General features: G+C 39.4%; 1 protein-coding gene across 1 annotated transcript in view; it reads right to left on the bottom strand.

Moving 5' to 3' along the window:
- ITGA4 (integrin subunit alpha 4) overlaps positions 1–26,057 on the bottom strand; it is a 118,297-nt gene that overhangs the window by 72,852 nt on the left and 19,388 nt on the right. The window contains exons 3-6 of the mRNA XM_075829533.1: positions 8,381–8,487; positions 6,047–6,173; positions 5,259–5,326; positions 4,376–4,505 (exon numbers count right to left, since the gene is read on the bottom strand). Coding sequence (XP_075685648.1) covers positions 4,376–4,505; positions 5,259–5,326; positions 6,047–6,173; positions 8,381–8,487 — 432 coding nt within the window. The remainder of the gene's footprint in view (positions 1–4,375; positions 4,506–5,258; positions 5,327–6,046; positions 6,174–8,380; positions 8,488–26,057) is intronic.

The following is a 26,057-nucleotide window of genomic DNA, read 5'->3' as shown; positions in this document are numbered from 1 at the left end:
TCAATGGGAAATACGGCGTTCTGTTCCGACAGGGCGTTTTTTACGTGGTAGTTTTCCAAAAACAGCACGTAAAAAGACGCCCGACCAAAATGAAGTGCACATCACTTCTTGGGACGTTTTTGGAGCCGTTTTTCATTGACTTTAGAAAAAAGCTCCAAAAACGGCCGTTAAAAAACGCGAGTTTGATTAAAAAATGGCTGAAAATCAGGAGCGGTTTTCCGTTTGTTTAGTAAGCGTGTGAACATACACTTAGCCTTTTGGTGTGTCCTAGAACACACCCAAAATGGCTGCCGGACACTGCTTAGCAATTTGAAGACACCTTTACCTGGCTTGTGAGAGGGGGGGTGAGGTTCCCTCCCACATTTACAGCATCTGTGAGTCAGGTTGCTTTGCCTTATTCACCTTGCTGTAATTCTGGGAAGTGCCCCCCCTGGTGGCCAACATTGGAAAACATGTCAAATTATTATTTAATTTTTAATACTTTCCACCATACGGAAAAAAAATAAAAAATACAGCAAAAAACTTAAAAAATATAATAGAAATAAGTAACGACACTTAAAAAAAAAGGTTTAATTTGCGACACATTCCCTTTAAGGGTATGTGCACACACAAAATAAAAAACATCTGAAAATACGGAGCTGTTTTCAGAGGAAAACAGCTCATGATTTTCAGACGTTTTTTAATCATACTCGTGTTTTTCGCAGCGTTTTTAACGGCCGTTTTTGGAGTTGTTTTTCTATAGAATCTATGAAAAACAGCTCCAAAAACGTCTCAAGAAGTGACATGCATTTCTTTTTCGCGGGCGTCTTTTGAAGAACAGCCACGTAAAAATTGCCTCGTCAGAACAAAGCGCCGTATTCCCCATTGAAATCAACGGGGAGATGTTTGAAGGCATTTTGCTTCCGATTTTTCAGCCGTTTACGGCCCAAAAACACTCCGTGTGAACATACCCTAACAGTATTGCTTCCCCAATGTATTTTTGTACTCGGTGTTCCTGTAATAATAAGCCCTGAATAAACCATTACAGATTAGGGAAATATTGTTTAAATGTCATCATTTTTTGTTATTCAAGTCCTTCATGTCAAGCATCATGTGTTAACAATTGATATTCAAGTCTTTGATGGCATGTGAGCTTGTAAATTTAAGTCAAATTTTGTATGTACCAAAAAGGAAGCCCCTCAAGCCCCTCAAGGGTCTGCTGCCTTCCTCAGATAAAGGCTGCATTATGTCCTCCATCTCTGAGAGTTGGGTGGCGTAAACCATCATAAGGAGAAGGGTTCTGTTTTGACTGTTCAATCATGAATAAAGCATGGGGATGGTTTGTTTCAAGTAGTAAGCTGCTATAGTAAGTATGACTGGGTTAAAGCCTCTGCAGAGATGCTACTGATTTCTAAAGGGAAATATGCCCTATGGACGGTAAACTAAAATAAAAAATTTCTGGAAATTAAACTTTCGGTCAAATTTCATTTTAGTATAGGTAAAAATATTGGACTTGTGTTGCCACGTTTAACAATGGAGAATTTATATATGTTTACTCAAGAAAGGCACAAAAAGATCTAAACTGAATGCATTAGTAATAGCTGACAAATATCAAAAAAATATATGTAGAAACCACTTCCTTTGTCTTCGAATCAAAATATGCGAAATACATGCAAAACCTTTTAGGGTGAGGTGCTTAAGATCTTCCTGTCTTGTGCATGAAATTTTAACAAAACAAAGACACGGGATAACATCTTGATCTTTTTGAGTGAATTTAGTAGCATCATTTCCAAGGACTGGCAATTTGTGAAGTACTTAGAAATACCTTAAAGATGCTCTGTCACCAGATTATAAGTGCCCTGTCTCCTACATAATCTGATTGGCGCTGTAATGTAGATAATAAGTGTTTTTTATTTTGAAAAACGATAATTTTTGACCAAGTTATAAACAATTTTAGATTTATGCGAATTAGTTTCTTAATGCCGTTGTAAAGAGAAGTGTATGACGCTGATTGGTCACTGATTGGTCAGCATCATACACTTCTCTTTACAACACCTACTTGGTGAAAAGGTAAAAAACGTCCAGTTGATCATTAAGAAACGAATTAGCATAAATCTAACATTGCTCATAACTTGCTAAAAAATTATTGTTTTTCAAAATAAAAACCACTGCGGTTCTCTACATTAGATTATGTAGGAGATAGGGCACATATAATCTGGTGACAGAGCCTCTTTAAGATGTATCTATGTATTATTCCAAGTCCACTTACAGGAATGAGGGTCTTTCAAGCTGTAAAATAATTCATTACTCAGAACAGCTAATCCCCCTGAACAAGAGATACGTAGAAAATATATATGTAGAAAATACGTAGAAAAAATAATCCCAGTAGGTGGAACCAGCACTCGTCTGCTAAAAAGTCCTTTTTATTTGTAACAAAGTAAAAACTTCAATATAAAAAACACAGAGAACCAACAAAGAATTAATCCAATTGATGCGTTTCTGACTCCAATGAGTCCTTCGTCTTAACATTATGACTAAGGAGTCGCTGGCGTCAGAAACGCATCAATTGGATTAATTCTCTGTGGGTTCTCTGTGTTTTTTGTATTGAAGTTTTTACTTTGTTACAAATAAAAAGGACTTTTTAGCAGACGAGTGCTGGTTCCACCTACTGCGATACATGTTTCTACGTTCAAGTTGGTGTCTGGAATGCACCAGGACCGTACACCGAGGTGAGGTGAGCAGGCTTCAAACACACTTTTTTTCTATTGTTACAAGAGATCTTATATAGTCTTTTACTCTGTATGTGAGCTAATAAAGTAGATTGTCAGACACAATTAATTCCCCTTCTGTGTTCCTCACGTTATATAAGTAAATTGGACCCAGAATTGTATGAAAGATTTCTAGAAGACTGATGTAGACCACAATAATGTACAGTATGTCTATTGAATGGTCATACACATTACACATTATTTTTAAGTGATCATCGACTACTTATAAGTAATTACTATAGTACTATATTAAAAGTACAGTATATACATTCCTGATGAACTGAGAAGCCAAAATACCCAAGCTAATAGGTACAACTGCACAAACTCAATGGACTCGGAAGTGCCAATAGAGGATAATGAAGCGTGGGCCGAAATATAGCATCCACATTAAATTAATGTTGTCCACCGCCTGTTAGTGAGACTTTTAGGTTAGTCAGAAGCACTGAGAAGGCGAACATGAAAATGCTACACTTTTTGAATAATTCCTAGAATAAGTCTAGGCAGGGAAATACGCCAGGGACATGTAAGTCCTCTTGTCACTTCCGAGGGCACACAAAGCGCAACATTAACCTAAGTGTATTATTTATCACACCCTTAGTTTGAACTTGGAGGGTATTTTAATTGTGTCAATGGTTTTCAAGAGTATAACCTTATTATTTAAAAAATGCTGTCAAGACCAAAAATGAGAATTAAAATATGCTATCACGGAAAGAGGAGGGTGATGGGTAGAATAAGGGCTCATGCCTACGGCTGTGTTACGGCTCTACTTTATACAGAGTTGTAAAAGAACTGACATATAGGTGCATGAGCCCATTATTGTTCCTCTGTATGCCTTTAATTTCATACGGCACATACAGAGGTTTTTCTGTCGGATTCCGTACGATTCGTGGCATGTTTCATTTGACTCCGTATGTGCAGAATATCTGCAGTGCCATACAGGCTATGTGCCAGTGTGAACCTCATTAATGTAAAAATAGGTATACTATAATTAATATGGTTCTGAAAAATAAGTATCTATAATTAAGTATATATAATATGGAACAAAGGTAAAGTTAGTCGCATTTGAATATCAAATTCTCAATAGATCAGTAATATAAATGTATTCTGTGTTTTGTTTGCCTATGATTATCTATGTAACAATGTTAGAAGTAACTGGAGTACAGGTAGTATGTCCGGCCCACAAGAACATTTTGAAACATTTCTTAACTTTATGTTCAAAATGTTATAAAGTAACTTCCCTCATGAAATGATTATGGTTGGGTTTTTAGTAGGCGATGTGACCATTCCTGGGGAAGTGACCTGTAAAGAAATAGGTTGATGTGCTATAGGCCATAGAAGAAAATTTCCTGTTTATAAACAATACAAAGTTCCAAGTTTTTGTCTTTTACCCTTTCACTGACTCTCAATCATGAAGCTGATTCTTCCTAAGAACATCCGTTACCCTTACCATAATCTTACAATAACAAAATATAACCATATTGAACTGTCAAACTGCATCTGGAGTAGGGGGCTGGGTACGTAGACAGACTATTACCAACTATGTTAATCAGAAAGAAGTTTTTGACTTCAAATCAGAGTCTCCATCAATATGTATCAAGTCTTAAATATACACATATATGTCTTTTTACCTAAGTAGCTCCCGTATTTGACAGTGTTATTACTATTTCTATATGTGTAGATCTTGTTGCTTGTTGTGTTGTAGACAAAGACTGCTCCAGTCCAGTAGTATGATCCTGGTGCCCCCATGATGATTAAATCCTGCAAAATAAAAACATGATTTATCTTAGTAGATGTAGAGATATATATCTTGTTGCTCTTATGTATCATTCATTGAGATATTGTATAAACAGATCCCTCTGAGAATAGCAGATCATGGTAGAGTCCCACCAATGGGGTAGAGCTTCAGCGTTTATACATTATTTTTTTTACTATCAGTTAGATGTTTGTTTGTTTTTTTAAATAATGGGTGTATTGATTTTTGTGGACGCCTATAGATTTCTAGAGCCGAGTTGTGAAGGAGGGGGTTCTCGGCCCTAGCTGATAGGAGGAGCCCCCCCCCCCAAATAACAAATTTAAATGCTTTCCTGCAGCTGTATTCAGAACAATGAAAAGAACTGCATTATACTTCCTAATATGATACACACAAGTTAACTTCAGACAATGATACCAATAACAGTTCTAAATCTCATGTATTCTCTTCTGACACTAGAGACTGAAGGCGAAAGAAAAACTAGCGCAAAGAAAGAAACACTGGTGTAATTGACCATAACAAATGATTTTTGCTTCCAACATGTTTTCTATCGCTTCTGCAAGTTTGTTCTTGCAATCAGTGGTGGCCTCACCAATCAGACGCCACTGATCGGACAATGATGACATATCCAAGCAAAATTCCATAAATGTCCTCAGTGGGACAACCCCTTTGTCTTCTATGGCTTAAGAAACACAATCAAAACTAAAGCAAATAGCTCATTTGAAGATTTATAATATTTAGATGGTACAGGTCTAGCTTACATTGAAGTAAAAGCTAGAGATCCCAGCTTGACATGAGCCATGTTGTTCACCAAACTTCTTAATATGATCTACGAAAAAATAAAAATATTGCTGACATATATGTGTAATCACTGGTTATATGGTTGCATACAGTATACATGAACAAAGACATATACCCAACAAGTTCTAAGTTCCTTTTGATAGAGAGAAAGGTGAAACACACATGTAACGCATGGGTCAATTTGCCAAACGTTGACAACTTTTGCAAAGTCCAAAAATACAACTTTACGGACTACCCCACTATCCAGATTTCTACTTACACTTTCATAAAAACAAGTTAGATTTGTTTGACTCATCAAATCATGTTGACTATCACTCATACTATTTTTTTCTGCCACGTACTCCTGCATGTAGTCCCGTAAAGGGGTTTTCTCAATAGAGACATTAGTGACATATGAATAGGACCTGTCTGATTCTTAGTCCCCTAGGAGATAAGAAACAACATAGGCATCTGACAGCTACTAATCCCCCCTGTTGAAATAACATGCATGCCCTATTTCTATATAGGGTTTCTAAATATATAAGTCATAGCTACCAGGATAGTAAGCATGGCAGCTGCTATGAGGTCAAGGAGCTGGAATTATTCCGAGATGTGCCTCAGAGTTAAGGGGCAATCAGAGGCAGAACGTGAAGCTCCTGGGCCCCATACAAAATCTGTAACAGGACCCCCACCCACCATGTGGCAGAGGAGCCACTGTTTACATTATAACAACGCATATGTCACCTCATCAACACCATGTAGCATTTACCTCTATAACAAGGACATATTTTTCTGCTTAGGTCCGTGCGCAAATCTGCAGGTATTGCGTAGCATACTCCGAGTGGCAACTTGTTTTCAGTCATAAAATTAACATTCTTCCACCTATGGCCACAAACCTGCAAGAAAAACACTTTTAGGCGAAATTCACACGAACGTGTGCGTTTTGCGAGCAGCATTTTTTGAGTGTTGCAGTTCCGTGTGTCATTAGTATTTGGTGCGTGGCTGCGTGATTTTCGCGCATATAGCATCGTTATGACACTCTGTTTTTATGTTTAGAAACAGAAATGAAGGAGGTGGTTTTATTTTTCCCTTAATTTCTTTAACAACTGTAGCGCGAATCACGCGCAGCACACGGAAGTGTGTCCATGTGCCGCACGTGATTTTCACGCACCCATTGACTTCAATGGGTGCGTGATGTGCGAAAAATGCTCAACTATAGGACATGTCGTGAGTTTTACGCAGCGGACACACGCTGCGTGAAAATCACGGACTGTCTGAATGGCCCCATTGAGTTACATAGGTCCATGTGACGCGTGTGAAAATCACGCGCGTCGCACGGACCTATCTAACTCAATGGACATTAAATACGCTCGTGTAAATAAGGCCTTAAGGTACTGAAATGGGAAATAAAGTTTCCTGCTTCTTTCTCTTAGCAGCAGTAGATATAGTATTCATACATCGTAACATTAGACCTGAGTTAGTAATGTCCCTGAGAGTGGATCTCCAGGAATACGCTACTCAGAAAGCTATTGTCCAAAAGTCTGTCCTCTGGGACCATTTAGTGATGGACCAGAATTCTAAAGTATGAATACATGGGATGCTCTTTTAAGAAAACTTTATTTACGGAAATCCATAGAAACCCATAAAATAAAGTCAGTATGTGCAAGTTTATGCTACAGATAAACACTGTCCAAAGTAAGCATGAGGAGCTTATGCCTTCTTCAACCACCCAGAATCTTAGTGAACTTCAGCTCAGACCCGATGGAGCTAAAGCTTTGGGTATTTTTGTTGATTTTATAAAAAAAAAAAAATTCAATTTGTCTATATATTACTCCATTTTCTGCCCTGTTGGTAAATCTGGTGCTCGTTACATGGGGGGGGGGGAATATACTGGTGCACCACAAGAACAGTGCACCAGCATTAATACATTTCCTCCATTGTGTGCAGACCGGTGACAGGACTTCTGAAGATTGTGAGAGTAGACAGACCTACTGCCTTCACATGGGTGATTAATGCCCTGTGCCTATTTCCATATCGCAATTATCACAATTAAAACAATTATAAGCAGTCATAATAATCAGAATTGCTTCATGTCAATGATCAAATATGATTAATTGAAAATATTGCATTGAATAAATCGATGGCTCAAACAATCATTTGAATGACATCCTACGCATTCAACAAATTATTTGGTTTTACTCAGTAGGTGGAAACAGAAGTCTTTACAAACAGAACATTATTGCTACTTAAAGGGGTTGTCCACTTTCAGCAAATTAATGTTATTTTTGCATAATTAAAAGCTATACAATTTTTCAATACACTTTCTATATTAATTCCTCATGGTTTTAAAATCTCTTCTTGTTGTTATTTGGTAGGAACATTCATTGTCAAATTCCAGTGGATAAAATTCTGTTCATGGTCATGTGATGGACACACAGGTGCGCAGCTTGTTACAGTTGCAGTATGTGTATCAGAGCGGTGCCTTCGAACGATCCCAGCACCTGTGTGTCCATCACATGACCATGGACAGAATTGTATTCACTGGAAGTAAACAATGAATGTTCCTACCGAATAAGGGATTTCTACACAAGCCAATTATCGGGCAACCGAGCTTTCACAGAGCTCTGTGTAAACAAACACTCGTTCATCGGTTGAGTGTGTCATTTTAAATGCCCAAAATATTATCGTGCTGCCGACACGATAGAAAAGTATGGGGGTGAGCAATTGTAGTAACGATTACTCGTCCCCATACCGGCTTCTGGTGGAAGGAGCAAACGAGCGCCGATCAATGAGATGTCCCGTTGATCGGCGCTCGTTTACACAGCCCACGTCGAGCTGTGTAAGGCCACTCTAGCAACAAGCAGAGATTTTGAAAATCATGAGGATTTAATACAAAACGTATATTGGAAAATTGTATAAGTTTTAAATATACAAAAATTAACATTAATTAGCTGAAACCGGACAACCCCTTTAATAAATATTTCAAATAAATTTTTATACTCAATTTCCTTGTAGACATGAACTAAGTATGGCCAATTAAGGATTATATACAGTTTAGAAAATTGCAGTGAAAATATAACTCTAAAGCAGTTTTTGTACTAACCAATAATCTTCCATCTTTTTTCGGTTGTCTTGAGAGGCTGACTCCCATCCATTGATTATCTTGTTCTACTATACATGTCTTTCCACATTTTATACCATTTTGTTCACCTAAAGGAAAGAAACATGGAAAATAAATAATTAGAACTCACATGTCCATTGTTTTCTTAGCTGCTTGGTTTAAACATCTATAAGCAGAGCTGCCATCAGGAATTTTTGGACCCCATACAACCAAGGAGTCTGGGCCCACGGGGGGGGGGGGGGGTCACTGGAGAGACACGTTGGCAAGGGCTCGTGTTATGGGGGGTGACACAAGGTGGCAGGGGATCTATGCGGGGAGGGGGCATGGAGTAGAAAAACTACCTGGCAGGGGTTCTGTGGAGGGGTAGAGGGAGACAGTACATGGACCAAGACCCTTTTTTATCTTTGTAGCTGGGTCTCTGTTGGCAGTACCATTTTTACTGCCCTGATGGCAGCCCTGCTATCTTGGGTAAATGTATTCTTATTTTCCTTCCTCCTTTAAAAGCCCTTTTATTCTGTGATAACCAACTTTAATGTCCATTACTCGATCATCCTAGGGTTATGCCACCAGTAACTAATGACTAAATTATTTGTGACCTATTAACAACATGATAATGTGTAGTTTAACAATGAAATGGGAGAGAACAGGGCAAAGCGCTCATACAATGACACTAGAAGGAGTTATAGAAGATGGCACCCAGTCCTGGGCTGTTAGAAGGAGGCCTGTGTCTAAAATTATGGACAGACATGTTGAAAAGCTACGTTTGTGTATACTTGAATGAATGCTCAGTGACCACGTGACCAAAGTCAACTCTCCAGTGTCACCAAAATGGCTGACAATAGTTACACATACAGCTGTTCTAACAGCTTAAATATTATTATTGAACTAGTAACAGTAGTAGTCGTCATAGTAATAATAAGCAAATAACAATAAAGCCACACAGTACATGTAGTGCTGTAACTGTCTAATAAAGTTCTCTAGGTTTTGTTTTGTTTTTACATACTGTAAACTTATCTGTATAGGCTACATGGTTGGATGTGAGGATGGAGCTTCTTGCATTCATTTCTATGTAAGCAGCTTCATCCTCAGAGACACATGCACAGAATCGAATAGAAGTATATATTTTTTCATTATACCTTTATGGATATATTAGAAAATGTGAGTATTATAGGTGTTCACATGGTTTAGTTGTGTTTATAATTAGTGTAGAACCTAATTTAATATATGAAACCTCTTTAATTTCTACTTGTAACTACTTTGAAATGTTATTGAATGGTTTCAGTTCTTAGAAAGTATCCAGTTTGGTATTATGACCTATACAGATGTTCCACCAATCTGGACACTCTACCATGGACTTTATATGCACCCATGTCTATTATTTCCAGCAAGAGTAGTAATATAACACAATACCAGGTATCGATCGAATAGAGAGCTCTTTCTCATTAATTTGTAGGAAACTACATAGACTTTTGAGGATCACTACTGATAATAAGCTTTATTCTAGTTTGGGAGGGGATATGTGAAGAAATGGGGTAAATGCTTATGTGAACTATGGCCACATATATGACCAGATCAATGTATTTAAGAATTGTTATTCTCCTGTATGGTCAGTTTCTCATTTTATACTTTCTGCCACATATTGCCAGCACAGGCGGGAAAAATCCACTCCAGAAGACGAACGCTACAGCCTCATGCAGTTATATTTATTAAAAATATAATTTAAGCCACATGCTTCACTGCAATTATAAACTAAAAGACATAAAAGCAACCACAATCATACTTAGCTTTGGCTCCAGTTAAGAAGAATTCTCATTTATAGGATCCCACAAACTTGAACTCATTCTATAAAAGTATTCATTGCAGGGCAAAAAAAAAAATCATCTCCTATGTAGAAAAAACACTTATTCCTGAATAAGCAGCATTCGGTTTCATTTTTTAAGTATCCCAAAGTGGTCAAACACACTAAAGTGCTCACCGGCAAAAGCAAACAAATCCAACATGAATGAAAAATGACTAAACCAAAACTAGAGTTGGAGAGAAAATAAACAGCCTCTGATTTTCAGGCGTTTTTGAAGCTGAAAATGAATTTGGAGCTTCTTTTAAGGCGTTTTTTGAGGCTTTTTTTGAGACGTTTTTCATAGTGTTCAATGGAAAATCAGCTCCAAAAAACGCCTCAAGAAGTGACATGCTACTTCTTTTTAGGCCTCGTTCACACAGAGTTTTTTGCAGGAGGAAAATTCTGCCTCAAAATTCCGTTTGGGATATTGAGGTAGATTTTGTCCTTTCTTGCACGGCGTTTGCCGCGATTTTCGCCCGCGGCCATTGAGTGCTACGGGCAAAAAACATACCCTAACTTTAATGGTGTCTTGAGTGTGTTTAGATATCACCTCCAGCCAGGGCGCGATGTCTATTCACACTCCCGACACGTCGGTAAAGTTTGTGCGAGATCACGCTGTGCTGTGTGATAAAGTCCCACATAAACTTTACCAAAGTGTCGAAAGTGTGAATAGACATCGCGTCCTGGCTGGAGGTGATGTCTATTCACTCTCAAGACACTTCAGTAAAGTTAATGTGGGTGTATGTGACAGCACAGCGAGATCACGCTGTGCTGAATACAAATGGACAGGAATGGAGAGAAGTGTATGACGCGGATAGGTCAGCATCACACACTTCTCTTTACAACGCCCACTTGGTCAAAAGTTAAAAAAACACCCAGTTGGGCATTAAGAAACGAATTAGCATAAATCTAAAATTGTTCATAACTTGCTCAAAAATGATTGTTTTTCAAAATAAAAAACACTGCTGTTATCTACATTACAGCACTGATCACATTATGTAGGAGATAGGGCACTTATAATCTGGTCACAGAGCCTCTTTAAAGAAGAACTCCCATTATTTTCTTTTATTTCTGTGCCTGTTTTTAATAATAATATTTATTTACTCACCGAGAGTCTATTATACAAAACGCAGGCTTCGTTCGCCGAACGGAGCCTGTGTTTCGTATAATAGACTCTCGGTGAGTGAATAAATATAATTTAGATGTACAAGATGCCCATTACAAACGGGCAAAAAAATTTAAATTTTCATGGGAGTTCTTCTTTAACTCCTTAACGCCGAAGGACGGATATATCCGTCCTCAGCAGGTGCTAGTTCGCGCAGGAGGACGGATATATCCGTCCTGTGATCGCGCGGGTACTGACAGCGTACCCATGCGATCAGCGGCAGGAGCCCGGCTGTTATACACAGCCTGGCTCCTGCTGCAACTGCCGGAATCGAAGCGCGCTCCGATTCCGGCAGTTTAACCCATTAAATGCCGCTGTCAAGACCCCCAGGTCTGTCTTCAGCATCTGCCTGTTAGGCGATGCCAGAGGCATGACCTAATAGGTTGCCTGTCAGTTTTACACTGACAGGCAATAATGCTTCGGTATACTAAGTATACCAAAGCATTATATATGCGATCGGCAGATCGCATAGTGAAGAGTCCTGATGGGACTTTAAAAAAAAATGACAATCAGTTAAATAAAGTTGGTGAAAAAAAAAAAAAAAATTACAGTCAAAGTCAAATAAAACTACTTTTTTGGCCCAAAAAGTGGTTTTATTTAGTAAAACTGTCAAAACAAATCACACATACACATATGTGGTATCTCCGCGATCGTAACAACTTGACCAATAAAATGAACACATTAATTAAACCACCGGATGAACGGCGTCCAAAGAAAACGCAAAAAACAACTGCAAAATTCTCTCTTTTCTCCCATTCCCCCCATAAAAAATTAAATAAAAGTTAATCTATAAGTCCTATGTACCCCAAAATAGTACTAATGAAAACTACACATTGTCCCGCAAAAATCAAGCCCACGTACGGCCACATCGACGGAAAAATAAAAACGTTACGGCTCTTGGAATGCAGCGATGGAAAAACAAGTAATTTTTTTCTAAAATGGTTTTTATTGTGCAAACGTTGGAAAACATATAAAACCTCTACATATTTGGTATCCCCGTAATCGTGCCGACCCATAGAATAAAGTTAACATGTTATTTACGCTGCATAGTAAACTGCGTAAATTTATACCGTGAAAAATCAATGCTGGAATAGCTGCTTATTTTCAATTCTCTCCTAAAATAAAGTTAATAAAAGTTAATCAATATATTATAAGCATCTAAAAATGGTACAATTACAAAATACAACTCGTCCCGCAAAAAACAAACCCTTATACGGCTATGTCGACGGAATAAAAAAAAAGTTACGACTCTTGGAATGCGACCGTGAAAAAACAAAAAATAATCCTTGGTCATTAACGTGCAAAATGGCCCGGTCATTAAGGGGTTAAGGTGAGGCCACAGATCGAAGGTTTGTTGTGCAATTTTCTGTAAAACCATTGCATTTTTGCCAATTTTTTTCTGAAAATCTGCAAAACCACAATAGGATCGAAATGTGTGGACCAGCAATAACATATCTAAGGCTTTGTTCACATCTGCGTCAGGGCTCCGTTACGACGTTCCGTCTGAGATTTCCGTCGGAATGGAGCCCTGACTGACACAAACTGAAACCAAAGATTTCCGTTTCCATCATTTGAAATCAATGGTGATAGAAACGGAAAGCCTTTGGTTTCAGTTTGGGTCAGTCAGGGCTCCATTCCGACGGAAATCTCAGACGGAACGTCGTAACGGAGCCCTGACGCAGATGTGAACATAGCCTAAGTTGTTCTTCTCAATGCTAGAATAGCACTAGAAAAGAAAGGGAAAGTAGCTTAACAGCAATAAATTCTACTGGTTGTCCTTGGAAACAGAGAACGCTATGTTTCCACTCGGCCGTCACATATGACAGCAGAGCCTACACTCCCACAACGCATAGCACTCTGGTAGCAGGACACCAGCAATATTTATAATTTAAAGAGCACCTGGCATCTTTCAGGTTTCTGCACATATTGCTAGAACACTGCATTATAAACTTTACAATTTATATGATCTAAAATTACCAATATTTTTTTGTGTGCCCCTTGCTAAACATTCCTACAAAGATTTGAAATGAGGCTTTGTTGTTTCCCTGCCTATACTGACTGAGTATGCGAGAAAATTTTTGGGGAAAAAATACCGCTGTGGAGGTTATTTGAGCATAAATGTAAATTATGAATGTTAGTACCATGTTAGTAAGCAATAACATTATAAACTTTAAGGTGACAGATTCTCTGTAAATTTAGACACTATTGGAGATGAAAATATCATGCAACTTAAGGGGGTTATCCACTAGCGGAGAACTGATGAACTATCCACCGGATAGGTCATCAGTCAGAGGCATAGCTAGGGCTTTAGCACTGGGGGGAAGGCAAAAGCACATCTGAGTGGGACCCAACCCAGTGGGCGACCCCACACAGTATAATGACCCCATAGTGGCCCTCACACAGTATAATCCCCTTATACCTTCCCCCATAGCCAGTATAATGACCCCTTAGCTACCACCAGACTGTATAATGCTCCTATTTTTGCCCACACGAAGAATAATGCTCCCATAGCTGCCCCCACACAGCATAATAACCCCTTAGTGCCCCCACATAGTATAATGACCCCTTAGTGCCCCCCACACAGTATAATGCCCTTATAGGTGCCCACACAGTATAATGCCCCTATAGTGCCTCCCCATACAGTATAATACCTGTAAAGCTTCGCCACACACAGAATAATGCCCACATAGCTTCCCCAACACAGTGTAATGACCCATTAATGACCCCTCAGAGTAAAATGCCCCCATTGGTGCCTCCCACACAGTATAATGCCCCTTTTGCTGTCCCCACACAGTATAATGCCCCATAGCTGCCCCATACAGTAGAATGCCCCATAGCTGCCCCACACAGTACAATGCCTGATAGCTGCCCCATACAGTTTAATGATATTTGCCCATTCAAATAGAGCAATGATTGGGAGTAAGGTGACGAACGATTTCTAGCCTCCATACATTTGCATCTTGTCAGCAGCACATCCCCTGTTTATACAGGGAGTAGTCCTGCTAAGTGACCATTTTTTTGACCGCATAAAAGGTGCTATCAGTTGACGAGTGAGCGCTTGCTTGTTCATCAGCTGTCCGGTGCCCTGTTTACACAGGGCAATGATCGAGAAGAAGCGTTTGTACGAACCTGATCATTGGCCCGTGTAAAAGGGCCAGTCTGCTACAAGATAAGCAAAGAAAAGTATTTACAAAGTTGAATTTAGGTTTCACAGAGGAAATCGTACAACATTGCATTCCCCATCATGAAATAGTTAATGATTTATTTTCCTATCAAATTTATTTCTTGAACTTTCAATAGTAAATCTTAATTTTTTTAGATGTTTTTAGAAGTGAATGACAGGAATGAGTTTCTTTAAACATAACTACTTGTAACCATGGCACCTGTAAGAGTGGTGAATAAGTGGCTTGAGGTTTGGTTTGTCGGCTTGGTTTACACATACTCATATACACAACTAATAAAGATTTCCGGTTTGTAAGATAAAAAGTATTCTGTGAAGCTAAAAACATAATGGTTCAGTTTCGTCTTTTTTTTTTTTCATTAGACTGAAGAATCTTTGTATCTTAAATTGCTTATAATTTGTACATAAGATTATTTACAACATAGTTGTACATTTTATACAGCCAGGTTAAATTAGGGCATAGGAGGAGAAATTAATGTAGACTTTGCGAGCTAGTTAGACCATTAAAGCAGCTAGTGTGATTTTTTTTAGTGGCCAAAACTTTCATAGAAATCAATGAAAAGCAACCAAAAGTTAGACGCCAACTTGCGTAATTTTCTTGGTGTATTGGCTACCTGCCTCCTGGAATTCGTTCAGCTTTGTATTAGGAAGTGTCATGTATAGGAATTCCCTAAACCTATGAGAATGTGCGGATCAGAAACGTTCCGTTAAGCAGTGTGTGTGTTCTGATAGCAACCTGAGAGCTGTGGGGAATTTCATAATTTACATGGCCGCCATGAAAACCCATAAGCAGACACTATTTTACTATAGCCAGTAGTGTGGAGTCCATTGACACTCATAAATGACAGCCTTCAGTCTGCTGATGGTCTGGGAGGCAAGTGCAGGAAAATTGAAGTGCCCTTTAATCCTGCATATGCCAGGACTTAACACAAATAAAACATCTTTAGGCCATCATGAACGCAGCCAGATCCAGTACGTATCCATGTTGCACAAATCCATAATACCACATCCATAGCCTATTACGAGCCCATACTGAACTCCTATGTTCCTCAGATTTTTTATGGAGGGACAGACAAAATTGCGCTATGATCCATAGGTCCTTGAGCCCACCAAAGAAAATAAATCTGAGGGCTAAACCTAAATTTATACAGAACATGTGCACGTCCACTGTTAATTTCATCATGATCTTTGTTAATATTTCTTGCATCTGCAATGATAACATCAGTAAGATATAATCAGTTATTAGTAAATCAACTCATAAGAAAAAGACACAGTGGCAAACGATTAACTCCAAATTCAGCTCCAAATGGGGTTGTCTTCTGCTGGATCTTTGGGTCTCTGCTGTATTAAAGGCCCATTATTGCGTCAGAGCCTGGGCCTACTAGATGATGCTCTGGTATGCTGGTCGGTCAGTCTGTCCCTGCGCATAATGGACATTTTCACCCCTATATGAATTGTTTCTAGGGGAGAATATAGTACCACAGTAAGCAGAAGACATAATATAGACCTATATTCCTGCACAGTGTCTGTGCATGTGGCTTTACCTTTCTGAGTCCGAAGACTGTATTGATATATTGATAAGCTTTAAAGGATAATATATCCCCAAAAAGTAAAAAAGATATTAAAAAAAAAAAAGCATCTTTGCTATGAAGTTTATATAATATCCTATTGAGAAATAAAATATGTGCAATGTATTATAAAGGAAGTACTGTAGAACCTAAAAAGATAAATATATTGGCAATGAAAATGCCTAAAATGACAGTTGCATGTATGTAAAGCTCAAAGAAACCGCTATGGCAGGAAACATCTTTACCAGGAATAATCTGAGAACAGTAGGATCACCTTATCTTGTCGCCAGACAGACATATAACCATCTGAAAGGTTATTCCAGGAAGTCATTTATTGCATCTTGAAGCCTCATAAATTCCCAGCTATCACCAGTGGTTTTAGACTTTTCTCTGTACCAGAACCTTATTTATGTTTATATTGCTTAACCCCTTAAGGACACAGCCTATTTTGGCCTTCAGGACACAGCCGATTTTTGCAAATCTTACATGGGTCACTTTATGTGGTAATAACTCCGGAACGCTTTTGCCTATCCAAGTGATTCTGAGATTGTTTTCTCGTGACATGTTGTACTTTATGATACTGAAAAAATTTTGTCATTAAATTCAATATTTATTTGTAAAAAATACCAAAATTTAGAGAAAATTTGCAAAAATCTGCATTTTTCTAAATTGTAATGTATCTGCTTGTAAAACAGATAGTAATAACACACAAAATAGTTACTAGTTAACATTTCCTATATGTCTACTTTATGTTTGCATCGTTTTTTGAACGTGCTTTTATTTTTATAGGACGTTACAAGGCTTAGAACTTTGGCAGCAATTTCTCACATTTTCAGGAAAATTTAAAAAGGCTATTTTTTCAGGGACCAGTTCAGTTGTGAAGTGGCTTTGAGGGCCTTATATATTAGAAAATCCCCATAAATCACCCCATTTTAAAAACTGCACCCCTCAAAGTATTCAAAACAGCATTCAGAAATTATTTGAACCCTTTAGGCATTTCACAATAAACAAAGCAAAGTAGAGGTGAAATTTACAAATTAAAATTTTTTTTTAAGAAATTCATTTGTAATACAGTTTTTTCTGTAACACAGAAGGTTTTATCAGAGAAATGCAACTCAATATTTATTGCCCAGATTCTGCAATTTTTAGAAATATCCCACATGTGGTCCTAGTGCGGTAAAGGACCGAAACACCGGCCTCAGAAGCAAAGGAGCACCTTGTGGATTTTGGGGCCTCTATTTTATTAGAATATATTTTAGGCACCATGTCAGGTTTAAAGAGGTCTTGTGGTGCCAAAACAGTGCAAACCCCCCAAAAGTGACCCCATCTTGGAGACTACACCCCTCAAGGAATTTTTCTAGGGGTATAGTTAGCATTTTTAGCCCACAGGTTTTTTGCTAAATTTATTGGAACTTGTCTGTGAAAATGAAAATCTACTTTTTTTCTGAAAAAACATACGATGTTTTCGTTTTTACAAGGAATAAAGGAGAAAAAGCACACCAACATTTGTAAAGCAATGTCTCCCGATTACGGCAATACCCCATATGTGGTAATAAACTGCTGTTTGGACCTACGGCAGGGCTCAGAATGGAACGAGGGCCATTTGGATTTTGGAGCGCAGATTTTGCTGGAATGGTTTTCGGTGCCATGTCGTGTTTGCAAAGCCCTGGAGGGACCATAACAGTGGAAACTTCCCAAAAGTGACCCCATTTTGGAAACTACACCCCTCAAGGAATTTTTCCAGAGGTATAGTTAGCATTTTTAGCCCACAGGTTTTTTGCTAAATTTATTGGAACTGGTCTGTGAAAATGAAAATCTACTTTTTTTCTGGAAAAACATACGATGTTTTAGATTTTACAAGGAATAAAGGAAAAAAAGCACCCCAACATTTGTAAAGCAATGTCTCCCGATTACGGAAATACCCCATTATGTGGTAATAAACTGCTGTTTGGACCCACGGCAGGGCTCAGAAGGGAACGAGGACCATTTGGATTTTGAAGCGCAGATTTTGCTGGAATGGTTTTCGGTGCCATGTCGTGTTTGCAAAGCCCTGGAGGGATCATAACAGTGGAAACTCCCCAAAAGTGACCCCATTTTGGAAACTACACCCCTCAAGGAATTTTTCTAGGGGTATAGTTAGCATTTTGACGCTACACGGTTTTTGCTGACTCTATGGGAATTATGCCGTGAAATTGAAAATCTAATTTTTTTCTAATAAAATGTCGTTTTAGCTCAGATTTTTTCATTTTTACAACAGATAAAGGAGAGAACACCCCAATATTTGTAAAGCAAACTCTTCTGAGCACATCAATACCCCATATGTGGTAATAAACTGCTGTTTGGACACATGGCGGAAGTTAGAAAGGCCGGAGCGCCATTTGACTTTTGGAGCTCAAGTTTTGCTGAAATGGTTTGCGGCCCCATGTCACATTTGCAAAGCCACTGAGGGGCCAAAATAGTGCAAACCCGGCAAAAGTGACCCCATTTGGGAAACTATACCCCTCGTGGAATTTATCTAGTGGTATAGTGAGCATTTTGACCCCACAGTTTTTTTGCTGAATTATTGGGATTATGCAGTGAAAATGAAAATCTACATTCTTTCCACTAAAATGTTGAATTGTTTTCATTTTCACAAGGAATAAAGGAGAAAAAGCGCCCCAACAATTGTAAAGCAATTTCTCCCGAGTACGGCAATACCCTATATGTGGTTATAAACTGCTGCTTGGATACACCGCAGGGCTCAGAATGGCAGGAGCGCTACTTGGCATGTAGATTTTGGTTGATTGTTTTTTGGGCGCCATGTCGCATTTGCAGAGCTCCTGAGGTACCCGTACAGTAGAAACCCCTGAGAAGTGACTCCATTTTGAAAACTTTACCCCTCAGGGTAATCATCTAGGGGTGTACTGAGCATTTTGATCCCACAGGTGTTTCATAGATTGTATTAGAATGAGGCAGTGAAAATGAAAAAAATATTTTTTTCCCAAAAATATGTAGTTTTGCACCCAATTTTTTTCCCCACAAGGGGTAATAGGAGAAAAAACAACACATAATTTGTTACCCAATTTCTCCCGAGTACGGCAATACCCAATGTGTGGCCCTAAACTGCTATTTGGGCACATGGCAGAGCTCAAAATGGAAGGAGTGCCATGTGGCTTTTAGAGGACAGATTTTGCTGGACTGGTGTAGGGGCGCCATGTCGCATTTGCAGAGCTCCCTTAGGTACCAGAGTAGAGTGTAAAACCATGAGAAGTGACCCCATTTTGTAAACTACACCCCTCAAGGCATTTATCATTTGCCTGGATATATGACAGGGCTTAGGAGTGAAAGGCGCATGTGAGACCTATTATGGTGATTTTCGCAGCATTAGCCCACAATGGCAGGGCTCTGGGGTCAAATAGGAAAACAAACCCCCAAGTAGTGACCCCCATTTTGGCAACAGCACCCCTAAAGGCATTTTATTAAGGGGTGTAGTGAGCATTTTGACCACACAGGTTTTTTTTTTTCTATTAGAAATGAATGCTCAGTGGATGGTGCAAAGTGAAAATTTCCACAGGTATGTGCCATTTTAGTGCACAATATTTTGTGCCCAGTTCGTGCCACTGAAGACAAATACCTCAAACTGTTAAGCGGGTTCTCCCGGGTATGGCGATGCCATATATGTGGACGTACACTGCTGCTTGGGCACGCTGCAGGGCTCAGAAGGGAGGGAGCGCCATTTGTCTTTTGGAGCGTGGATTTTGCTCGCTAGTTGTTCTGTTTGGGGTATTGCTGGTATTTGAGTTTATGATGTGGGGGAATATGTTATCTGTGCGGGGTACATCAGGGTATAATAAGAGGGTATAATAATGGTGTAAATAAATAATAATCCGCAGATATGTGGCCGGTGTCGCACTCATAAATGGCGCCCGATCTTATCCGCTTTTGGACACTTTGCACATTTTGCATCGCCATATTCTGAGAGCCAAAACGTCTTTATTTTTTCAACCACCGGAGCCGTGTGAGGGCTTATTTGTTGCAGGACAATCTGTAGATTTCATTGGTACCATTTTGGGGTACATGCGATTTTTTTGATCACTTTGTATTTCATTTTTTTGGCAAGCAATGTGACCAAAAACCTGCAATTCTGATGTTTTTTATTATTTATTTTTTTACGGCGTTCGCCATGCGCTATGAATGACAATTTTACGTTATTCTGCGGGTCGGTACGATTACGGTGATACCAGATGTATATAGTTTTTCTTATGCTTTGAAGCGTCTGCACAATAAAATCCCTTTTGTTTCAAATAATTTATTTTTGGTGTCACCATATTCTGAGAGCCATAACTTTTTTATTATTCCGTCAAAAAAGCTGCGGGAGGGCTTGTTTTTTGCGGGACGGGCTGCGTTTTTTAATGGTATAATTTTGGGGTACATGCAACTTTTAGATCCCTTTTTTTATTCTGTTTTGCAAGGGGTAGTGACTAACAAACAGCGATTCTGGAATAGTTTTTTATTTCATTTTTTTACGGTGTTCACCGTACGGGTAAAATAGCGTGATATTTTTATAGTTTGGGTCGTTACGGACGCGGGGATACCACATATGTGTACTTTTTTTTAATGTCTTTTGGATTTTCCTATAATAAAAGACTTATTATAGGAAAAAAGGCTGTTATAGTGTTTTTTAACATGAAAAGTGTTTTTTTTTACTTTTTTACAACATTTTTATTAACTTGTTTTAACTTTTTTTTTTGTCCCACTAGGGAACTTGAAGGCATGAAGCCCTGATCGCAATTCTAATACACTGCACTACCTACATAGTGCAGTGTATTAGAGCTGTCAGCTATTCACTGACAGCAAGCCTATTAGGCTTCGCCTCCCGGCGGGGCCTAATAGGCTTCCGTACTAGGAAGCGATTGTTAGGCTATGGTTGCCATAGAAACCATCGGAACCTTCGCGGGTGCCGATGGTTGTTATTAGCAATCATAGGGTACGATCTAAGGGGTTAATCAGCCGGATCGGAGCCTTGCTCCGGTCCTGGCCGTTAGGGCACGATGACAGCTGTGACAAACAGCTGACACCCGCGCCCGTGGCAACCATCGTGGTTGCCGACAGGCTACAAGCCACTTCGATGCATCGATCACGTTGATCGATGCATCGAAGGGGTTAATCGGCCGGATCGGAGCCTAGCTCCGGTCCTGGCCGTTGCAGAGGGGTGCCGGACATCTGATTACCGACGGTGATAATGTTGGCTCAGCTTCTGAGCCAGCGTCATCACATACCCACGTCATAGAGCTGTGATTGGTCAGTCTGCTTTGACTGACCAATCACAGCGATCGCCAGCAGGAGACCGCTGTGAATGGTCCCCTGCCATCTTACTGTGCCGGTCAACTGTCATTAACAGTTGACGGCACAGTTCTGTCACCTTGTCCTTTGACAGGGTGACAGTTTTTAGCCAGGACGCACCGGTACGTCCCTGTGGCTTAAAGCACTTCAATGAAGGACGTACCGGTACGTCCTGGTGCGCTAAGGGGTTAATAATTAAAAAAAATTATCTTGTATTTTTTTTTATTTATAAAGTTAATACCTTTCCCCAGAAAAGAAAAAAAATTAGAAAAATCTTACAAAAATGTATTTAAAATACAAAACTAAGATGTTTAACTATATATACCCATCACATTTTTTTTTTCTGTATTAAAAATGAATACTATTGGTGACAATCCTCAAAGCTAAAACTGGGAACTATAAGTAAGGTCAAACAACAATAATACACAACCAGATTGTTTGCATGGTATTCCTCCGGGTACCCGGTTTCCTCAAAAAACTCCAAAAAATAACAAATTGGGAATTTAGATTATGTGTCCCAATGGGTATAGTAAGTAAGGATAACCTCTGCACAGCGCTGCGGAATATGTTAGTGCTGTATACGTAACAGAAATAAATAACTAGTAAAATGCATGCAGTGCTATTGACCTGCCATAAGGGAAAGTACCATGGACATCCAACACATGTGCATTTGCTGTCAACAAGGGCCCTGTAAAAGCCAGTGATCCATTTTTTTCAGGAATGTTTCTTGCTGAATGGTTGTCCACCCCAACCCAGAAAATAGAACTAAGCAGAGGTGACAACTAAATACATACTACTTGAATTTTGTATTAGTGCATCTAAATTTTCCATGTTATTTAATTATAATGACCTTTTTCTACCCAAAAAAAATGTCACTTATTATTTATGTTAAAGCGCCATTAATTCCAGTGCACTCTACATATGCAATGCATAAAAACAACTAGTCGAATAAACATGTGCTTGCTGAGTTAAAGACTGGTGCAGAAGGATTGAAGCCACTGCCAGCAAGGCTTACAATCTACGAGGAAAGAGGAAGGAGACAGAAGATTAGGGTAGAAGTTGCTCATATAGTAATGTAGTGGTGGAAGGGTTAATATAAGTTGTAAGCGTTTCTGAATGGGGGGGGGGTTTGCTGGTTGCTTTTGAAGATTTGGTTAGTATTATGAAATTAATTAGCTGGGCAATGCGTAGGCAGTGAGGGGACTAGCAGAGGGGTTAAGCAGTATAAGAATGAGGGCAGAGGTAGAGTAACAGGGGAGCAGTATTGAGGATGTATTGGAGGGGTGCAAGTATTAGACGAAAGGCCACATAGAATAATTAAGCAGTAGCCTAGACCGGAGATAATGAGGACCTGTACATGCATTTTTTGTTGACTCAGGGTTGAGGAAAGAGCGGATTTTAATGTTTCTAAGATGCAAGAGTCAGGAGGTGGCAAAGGTTTGAATGTGTGGTCTGAAGGATACTATATACACAATATATGGGTGCATTTTATGTGTTGTAGAGTGTCTATTCACATGACAGGGTCACACGACATATATGGACAGTGACGTCAGGGCTCCATCTAGTATCGGAATCCCCGGCCAGTGGGATTCCGCTTCTACAGCGAGCTATTGTGGCATTATCTCCAGGGGGGTTGTCAACTACAGGGCGTGCTATCTACAAGGGGGCTGTGGCACTATCTACAGCAAAAAAGATCTCCTTCCTCCTCACATGCACGTCGCATTGTGAGGAGATGGAGAGAGCGAGCGTCAGAAAGCACGGCTGTCACTCAGATCACATCCAAGTGACGGCCGTGTTTTATACGGCCCCATAGTTTTCTATGGGAGCCGTGCGGCCGTAAGAACGGCTCAAAATCGGGCCGTCAAAGAATCGACCATGTAAATAGCCCCATTTGGGATCAATTGTTTTTACTGCGGCTGCTGACTATCGCTGCCATGTGAATAGAGCCTTAGGCTGTGTTCACATCACCGTTCCTGTCCACTGAGGGGTTCCGTCGGTGGATTCCATCGGGTTAACCGCACAACGGAAAGGCAAACGGAAACCTAAGCTTCAGTTTCCCTCACCATTGTGACAGGGTTCCGTCATTTTTGACTGAATCAATAGCGTAGTCGACTGCGCTATTGATTCCGTATAAACAACGGAACCCTGTCACAATGGGGACCAACGGAAACCTTTAGCAACTTTTCCGTCACCATTTATATCAATAGTAAGGGAAATGGAAGCTTAGGTTTCCGTTTGCCTTTCCGTTGAGGGGTTAACCCATGGAAACCTCTGATGGAACCCCTCAACGGAAGGGCAATGGTGATGTGAATAGGCCCTTAAAGAGGCTCTGTCACCAGATTATAAGTGGTCTACATAATGCGATCAGCGCTGTAATGTAGAGAACAACAGTGTTTTTTATTTTGAAAAGCTAACATTTTTGAGCAAGTGATGAGCAATTTTGGATTTATGCTAATTAGTTTCTTAATAGACAACTGGGCGTGTTTTTACCTTTTGACCAAGTGGGCATTGTAAAGACAAGTGTATGACGCTGACCAATCACTGGCATACACTTCTCTCCATTCAAGTCCATTTGTATTCACTGCACAGCGTGATCTCGCGAGATCACGCTATGCTGTCACATACACCCACATTAACTTTACTGAAGTGTCTTGAGAGTGAATAGACATCACCTCCAGCCAGGACGCAATGTCTATTCACACTCCCGATACTTCGGTAAAGTTTGTGTGGGACTTACTCACACAGCACAGCGTGCGGTCATTCACAGCGTGATCTCGCGAGATCACGCTGTGCTGTGATTACGTTTTTCATAGTTTTTCCAAATAAAAAACACTTGTTATCTACATTACAGCGCCGATCAGATTATGGAGGAGATAGGGCATTTATAATCTGGTGACAGAGCCTCTTTAAACTGTCCATAGAACTGTTGGCTGAACAACATTTCAACAGAGCATTCATGTTATTTGAATAGAATGGGAGATAAATAACTTCCAGATACTGCTGACTCCCCTTATCTCAAAAGGAAACAATGGGATCACAGATAAAATCCAACTTGTGCAATCAACATTTCCTCCAACATGAGACTTTGGGAATTGTCTGTAGGCTCTTATAAACATTACATTTATAGATATTTATAAAAGGGGAGATAAATAAATTCCAGATACTGCTGACTCCCCTTATCTCAGTAGGAAACAACAGGATCACAGATAAAATCCAACTTGTGCAATCAACATTTCCTCCAACATAAGACTTTGGGAATGGTCTGTAGGCCCTTATATACCTTACATTTATAGACATTACATCTTCTCCCTTTATCTTGCTCCGCACTGTCACGCTGGCACACTAAAATGAACACAAATAATGTAACCAAAGAATAGTATAAAGGTGGTCATATACAGTAGATAGAAGTAGGTTAAGAGTTGAACAACTGTTAAATGAGCGATCGTCTTGTGAATGATCATTATCGATCGTTTTGTGAATGATCATTATGCCGACGCAGCCATGGTCATATTAGACTTTATTGGCCGTAACAGTCACTCAAACTGGATATACATGGTAAATGACACAGGGAAAAGATGTCCGTTCTTTCATGGAACAATTGTCTGTGTAATGACCATTTAGGGTATGTTCACACGTAGTCAACCAAAACGTCTGAAAATCCAGAGCTGTTTTCAAGGGAAAACAGACCCTGCTTTTCAGACGTTTTTTTACCAACTCGCATTTTTACCAACTCGTTTTTTTACCAACTCGTTTTTGGAGCTGTTTTCATTGGAGTCTATGAGAAAACAGCTCCAAAAACGTCCAAAGAAGTGTCCTGCACTTCTTTTGACGAGGCTGTATTTTTACGCTGTCAAACGACGACGCGTAAATAACAGGTCGTCTGCACAGTACGTCGGCAAACCCATTCAAATGAATGGGCAGATGTTTGCCGACGTATTGGAGCCGTATTTTCAGACGTAAAACGAGGCATAATACGCCTCGTATACGTCTGAAATTTGGCCGTGTGAACATACCCTTACAGTCAAGTACTACTGACTAAAGAGCGAAATTTTTTCAAAAAGTATGACTTCTTTCCAGAAGATCGGCCAGATAAAAAGATAATTTGTTGTTACATTTCCCAAGACGAATGATCGTTTTGGTTGAAATCATCCTTTTTTATGAAATTTATAATAATGTGTATCGCCACATTTAACGGAGTCTGAACCACTTTTTAAATTGTCTCTCCACATTTTCCAACCCTAAAAACCAATGTCTGACTGATCTAAATCTGAGCCTGAGGCTGATAAGAGTTTTGTGAAGACTACACTTTACAACGTGCAGCCTATGATGTGCACTTAGAGACTCTGTCACCAATTTATAAGTGCCCTATCTCCTACCTAATCTAATAAGCGATTTTAAGATTTATGCAAATTTGTTCTTTATGCCCAACTGGGCGTTATTTTACTTTTGACCAAGTGGGCGTTGTAAAAAAAAAAAGTACATGACGCTGACCAATCAGAGTCATACACTTCTCTTCATTCATGTCCAGCTGTACTCACAGTACAGCGTGATCTCACTTACTCCCACAGTAACTTCACCGGAGCGTC

This window comes from Rhinoderma darwinii, chromosome 6, assembly GCF_050947455.1.
Source record: "Rhinoderma darwinii isolate aRhiDar2 chromosome 6, aRhiDar2.hap1, whole genome shotgun sequence".
NCBI lineage: Eukaryota > Metazoa > Chordata > Amphibia > Anura > Rhinodermatidae > Rhinoderma > Rhinoderma darwinii.
Note: the sequence above shows the minus strand (reverse complement) of the source record. Positions and strands in the feature narration are given on the sequence as shown.